The sequence below is a fragment of the Hordeum vulgare genome, chromosome 5H (assembly GCF_904849725.1).
Source record: "Hordeum vulgare subsp. vulgare chromosome 5H, MorexV3_pseudomolecules_assembly, whole genome shotgun sequence".
NCBI classification, from domain to species: domain Eukaryota; kingdom Viridiplantae; phylum Streptophyta; class Magnoliopsida; order Poales; family Poaceae; genus Hordeum; species Hordeum vulgare.
Window position 1 is genome coordinate 280,270,307 of NC_058522.1, and position 5,904 is coordinate 280,276,210.

A 5,904-nucleotide genomic window follows, 5' to 3' on the forward strand; every position below is an offset into this window, starting at 1 on the left:
GCGTTTATATCCCCGTCGAGGCTCTCAAGCCAAACCAAAAATAAGGATAGAATCGCATCTTGGGCGTTACAACGGCGTGGGTGCGCTGTTGTGGATGTGATGCGACGGTGTGCCATGCTTCAAGCATGGCCGTCGAGGGCACTGCCTAGATCAGGCCCGACAGGATCCATGAGAGTTTTCTGGTGGTTGGCCCTGCTATTCTTCGTGCTCCATAACTTTCTTTGATCTGATGTATGCCGACCTCCTTGATCTGGACACTGACGGGTTCCTTTCAAAGATCTCAGCTTTTGGCGCAAGGTGCCACTGGATATCTAGATCAGAATTGATCCGATCGGACACGCCCTCATCTTTGGTCAGAGAGGCTTCATAAGGGCGTGGCGCGAAGCTTTGTTGTCTTGCCAATGCCATGTGACATGTTTAAGTATAGATTTCCACGACATGGACAATGGTGAAGAAAATCGTGGTGGCTACGATGAAGACTTGTAATGGCGAAGAGGAGTTTTGGTTGCGTTGAAGAATGACAGCACAAGTTTTTTTTCCTTTGTGTCGGGTGTTCAGGACTTGCAGCGATGGTATTGGCAGGTGGGAGTGGCAATAGAAGTGGTCAGCATTTTTGGGGGTGCTTCTCGAGTATAGAGTCGTGATCTCCAAAGTGAAAGCCCAAGGTCCGGCCTTTATTGCTTGTACGTAGCAATGGTCTTGCGAAGGCATTGTTTTTGCATCTCGGTCTCTCTCAAGGGTGAAAAATCAAGATCCTTGATCGGGCGACAACGATGTTTGTACATTGTTTCTTTCTTGTTTTTGAAGAACCCTTTCTCTAGTCCGGATATTGTCTTTGATGGTGGTTAGAGTATTGCTGTTGCGAGTATTGCGATGGTGCCTCTTTTTATTTTTTTAATTGTGTGCATCCTTATGTCTTTCTATGTCTTGTTGGACCTAAGGCTGAGTGTAATTAATATTTTCATAATATAATATATTTTTATCGATAAATTTATTACTACTGCAATTTGTAGAGGCAGCGAACAAATTTATTAATACACACCATAGCGAACAAATTTATTAGCACACACGCCATAGCGAACAAATCGTTAGCTGGAGGCAACTCAACCATCACTTGAGAATTTCCCCATCAGACGGCAATATGGCAGTTTACCCATAAACTTTCCCTTCTTAGAAAAGGAAAATCCTCCCCTCAGAAAACAAAAAGGAAAATCCGAACATTTTCCTAGCATAATTGCTTCCGGTACCATTGCCTTTGCCAGAAGGGACTCGCCTCCCCCTTCCCATTCCCGGCGCCCGCCCCAACCAACCCTCCCCGATGGACGCCGTCGCGTTCCCGCCGCCTCCGGCCCCCTTCCTCGACGACGACTTCGATTTCGGGGACTTCGCTTTCGCACCCGCTGCGCCTCATCCTGCACCCCCGGCTCCGCAGCCGGCTGCTTTCGCGGCCTTCGACGACGACTGGGGCGACTTTGTGGCGAGCTCCCTCGGATTCGACCCGGATGGCCTGTCCGCACCCGCCATCCCGCCTACGGACGGGAAGTCAGCCGCCGGCGCCTGGCAGAAGCCCCGGGGCCCGCTTCCCCTATCCCTGTTTGGAGCCGGTGACAAGGAGGAGCAGGAGGAGGAGAAGGATGAAGTGCCTGTCGGGCCGCCCCCGCACACGTCCAGGGTGCACCAGCGGGCACCGTCGTTCCGATCCAAAGCCTCGAGCCCTGCAGATCTCAAGGACCTCATCGTCGGCCTCTACGGATCTCAGCCTCCGCCCACCCCCGAAGCACCAGAGCCGGGTGCGCTGGAGGAGGGGGACGATGACGGGTTTGGAGATGACGGTTGGGAATTCAAGGCCGCCCCCTCCTCTGATGCCGGCCAGGATGGAGCCGGACAAGCGGACGGGGATGGAATTGAGGTAAGCTTATGATTTCTTCCTGTAGCGATCCCTTCCCTTCATAACTGTCTATGTTAATTTTCATGAGATTTTGGCATCAACATGTTCCGAAACTAATGTATCAGCTGGACAACCGACCTGATAAATGTAACTGGTAAAGAGAAAGCGAGCTAGCTTGTGAAGTAGGACATGTGTTGGATGTTTATTTCCTACTAATTTGCTGCTAGCGACCGAAGCTAACCCACTGTAGAAAATTCGTTGCTAAGCCCTGGCGGAACTGTAACCTAAGAGATAATCAAATACAATAAATCGCATGATTGTGGCGATCAAGTAAAACAATCAGATACTTCAAGGGTAATATTCTGTCTCATTAAAACTGCTTGTCTGGGGAATAAGGTGTAACTAGTACTCCCTCCATTCCAAATAAAGATGTTTTAACTTTTTTCAGAATCAGACATATATTGACGCATTTTAGGCCCCGCTTGGCATCAGTGTAACATTAGACGGCCGGATTTAGTTTACCGGCATATAATACCGGCCACAGAAGATTTCCGCGTGGAAAAGAAACGATGGGTAGAGGCGTGTATCATAAACTGGCCGCATGCGAACGTAACAGGGGATACCAGCGTAAACAATACAAGACCCAATATGACGAACCAAGCACTTGCAACAAACTCATACGACTTTTTCTTACGGAGCAATGTTTTGCGGATGTATTTTGGTGGAAAACGTCAATCCAGGTGGGGCCTTAGTGTGTTTGTTCACTCATTTTAGTAAGTATGTAGTCCATATTGAAATATCCAAAACATCTTATAATTAGGAATGGAGGTGTATAAAGCTCTAACTTGCACCATCATGGTTATAGTTTTAGACTTTAGACACTAATTCAATGTTCTCTATAATTCCTAGTAAAATGGAGGTCATGCCTGCCATGAGTCATTTCATTTTTATTTAATAAGAACACATACCTTTAAGTCTCTAACGATATTTTTAGCCACCTTGTTGCCAGTTTTTTCTAGACTTTGTTTTCCTTCTCCTGATCTGGTTCAGTCTGAATCTTCTCGTACTCTCAGGGTATGCCAAAATCATTGGGCAGTGACCAGAAAGATTGGTCACTATTTACTGGTGTCAGTAATGAACTGAACCGAAACCAGACTACAAATCATGAGTCCAGGGGACAGTGTGTGAAGACCTTCAGTTTTTCTCCAGATAGTTCATCCATACTCAGCTTGTACAAAGAATCTAACTTTGTTGACGCTGTTCACGTTCCTGAAAGTTGTTCTGGAAGTGTACTGAGCTCTTCTGATATGTTCTCTAACAATGAAGTGGTGAGTATTTCATAGTATTTTAAGTTACCAGTGGATACCGTTAATTTATTTTGATGTGTGCTAATGATCAGTGATCAGAACTCTTCGTTTGGAACAGATGAAAACCACTCCATTAAATCAGGAAGCGACAGCATTTTGGTTGATTTCTACCATAAGCTGAGAGAAGAATCCATGGCAATGGTATTCCGGTATTATAACGATATTAAGGTCAAGCACTACTCATTATATTTCGTACATACATCTTTGTTTTTTTCGTTTGTCATTCAGTAATTAATATGGTATCAGGAGTCCCAGAAGAGTTCTGCACATTCTGATGGAAACAAAAAAGAGACAGCAATCGAAAGGGAGATCCAGGTATGCTCTACTTATTTTTTTCTATATTCTTGTGAATTTACTATAGGTTGTCTTATGTGCTGCAAAGAAATCATTATTTGGCCTAAATGTTGAACGAATCCATTTTTCACAATTTCCAGGAAATCTGGGAGAAACTACGAGATTCTTCGCTGGCAGAAGGATTTCATATTGAGGAGCAACCTTCGAGGGATGAGAGTATTTCTGGACTGCTTAACAGTACCAAAGAGGAACACATAAAGGATTTTGAGCAACACTATCATTTAGCAGAGAAAATAGCAGTGGTATGTAGTATCATCCTTGCTCCTCATGGATATGTAATTCTCTTCTCGTTATCCATACATCTTAGCAAGGACTCATCCTACTGTTATCAGCGAAAAAATCTGGCACAGATCATTCTTTTTGCCTTGTGTTTTTTCTTTTCTTTTTCTTGAACTGAAAACTGTAGGGGAGGGCCCCCAGCCCTGGCAGTAAAATCATGATCAGTACACTTGATTCTCTTTGTTGGACGTCCTTCATTGTTGTGTATACAGTGATAATGGAAGGTCAAAAATGATTTGAGTCGTGCTTTCTTTGAACAGTTCTGTAATACACGTCAGTCTTGCCCTCTGAAGTGATATATAGATCACATGTAACTATTTTTGTTGCTTTAGCATAGAATTATGTGTAGTTGATCTTGCTGTCTACCATGTTACCATCTGCTTCTTGTTCGGTCATGATTTAATCTTTGTTTGGGTTATTAATACAATACCTTAATATAGGCACAGCATGACATGAGTTTGGCAGTCGAACTTTACAAGCATAGTGTGTCAACCCTACATACCTTGGGACTAGCATCCAAAGAGGAGCAATGCGATTATGTTGCCGCATGGTACAGTATGTTCCTTTCCTGTGCTCAGGAATTGCAGCATGGAGCAGTTCTTTGGCAAGAATCTTGTCATCCAAAAGTCAATGATCTAGTAATTTCTGAAGGTACAGATATTTTAATTAATGGGTGATACTTTTATCATTTGTGTTCAAAGGTAGAAGATTAACCATAAATCCGGTATTTGTTGGTTGTATAGGTGCAAATTGCTTTGTTGCTCTTGGGGAGATCTACAGAGTTGCACACCTCTTGCATTTGTCATTGCAGTATTTCAAGCCTTGGGTTCTTGCGGATCCCGGGATGTTTAGTAAAATGTTGGCTTGTTGGGACAGCTGCATTAATGCATGGGCTAGTGGTTTAGAAACAGCTCTTAAAACAGTTGTTGACAGCAATCACTTAGCTGCATCTGCTGGTAAAGCTCTTCTGCAGTCCATCATCAGTATTAATGAACTTGAGGTGGCCAATTTTCAACATTGTCTTGCCAACAACGAGTTGACATGCCGACTAACACTCCTGCCAACAGGTCTTCTACCAGGTAATACATTTTTGCCAGGAAGGGAAATTTCAGCTATATTATAAGATGCCTCGCTGTACCGACTAATTCGTTACTTTTCTTCACATAATGCAGGAGGGAAAGTGGTTGTGTGGAACGGTAATCACTATTTTGTTAAAGTTGTCAATTTGTGGGCAAATCGGGTATCTTCCGACCCTCCTCGGTTTTCACTCGGTCATATCTCTTCAATGGACGCCTGCCTTGTTGAGTAACCTGTCAGCAAATTCGTGATGTTCTTTTTGGAGGATGAAACTTGTGAGTAAATCCAGTGGGAGCATCACAAGCTCCCTTTACCAAAACTTATACATGTGGTTGCCTCTCGGTACAATAATATAGTGTAAATCATCTTGTTTATCTGTGCAACAAGGCGGCTGCTTCTAGAAGATCAATCCATGGAGACTACGTTGCAATACTGGTCAAAGGCCATTCTTTTGTACAAGTAATATGTTTCACCATTCTTTCCATAGATGCCTGGTAACGGCACTGGTAAAGTGAGCCAAAACGGGTATTTTTCTACAGTTACCATGTATATTGTACTGTATTTAAGAGTACACTGAGAGTTCGCAGCCGAATCAGGAAAGAATGGCACAAACTTTTGTCAACTCCAAATTTTGGTACTATAAACTGAGGGGGAGGTTATGTTGATCTGGTCCTGCCATTTGTAGATTTGTAAATCATGTTTTGACATACGTTTTCAGGACAAGACCATGTTTTGATTAAATACCAACACATTTGCCAGGTGGCCTCGAGCCCACAAGTTTCGCGTAGCATTTACAATCACAGGGGCTAATTCGGTCCCCATATATCCCTATATGTCTGGGTATGCAACTACACCCCTCAAAATTATGCTCAAAATGTCCGGAGCGGGATTAGACTTTTTATCAAATATTTTCTTCGTTTTTAAATAGAAGTTTTTCTA

The 5,904-nt window shown here is 43.6% G+C and overlaps 1 protein-coding gene across 5 annotated transcripts; it reads left to right on the forward strand.

The window, feature by feature from the left end:
* Positions 1 to 1,231: 1,231 nt before the first annotated feature.
* Positions 1,232 to 5,630, forward strand: LOC123452592. Of its 5 annotated transcripts, none has more exons than XM_045129271.1 (9): positions 1,232 to 1,909; positions 2,962 to 3,216; positions 3,295 to 3,423; positions 3,514 to 3,570; positions 3,690 to 3,851; positions 4,329 to 4,539; positions 4,632 to 4,967; positions 5,061 to 5,240; positions 5,353 to 5,630. In XM_045129271.1, the coding sequence occupies exons 1-8, from the start codon at positions 1,319 to 1,321 to the stop codon at positions 5,195 to 5,197; spliced, it is 1,878 nt and encodes a 625-aa protein (XP_044985206.1). In that variant the 5' UTR covers positions 1,232 to 1,318; the 3' UTR covers positions 5,198 to 5,240; positions 5,353 to 5,630. The 5 variants fall into 5 exon arrangements, with proteins under 5 accessions (XP_044985206.1, XP_044985204.1, XP_044985205.1 ...); XM_045129268.1 differs by having other exon boundaries at positions 1,234 to 1,909; positions 3,502 to 3,570; XM_045129269.1 differs by having other exon boundaries at positions 1,233 to 1,909; positions 3,511 to 3,570; positions 5,061 to 5,630.
* The last annotated feature ends 274 nt before the right edge of the window (positions 5,631 to 5,904 follow it).

What these genes read in the sequence shown, in the direction of transcription:
- LOC123452592 (XM_045129268.1), top strand. Translation starts at nt 1,319, where the DNA reads ATGGACGCCGTCGCGTTCCCGCCGCCTCCGGCCCCCTTCCTCGACGAC. An exon ending in CAATCGAAAGGGAGATCCAG is followed by an intron (nt 3,571 to 3,689) that starts GTATGCTCTACT and finishes CACAATTTCCAG; the next exon opens with GAAATCTGGGAGAAACTACG. An exon ending in TAGCAGAGAAAATAGCAGTG is followed by an intron (nt 3,852 to 4,328) that starts GTATGTAGTATC and finishes ACCTTAATATAG; the next exon opens with GCACAGCATGACATGAGTTT.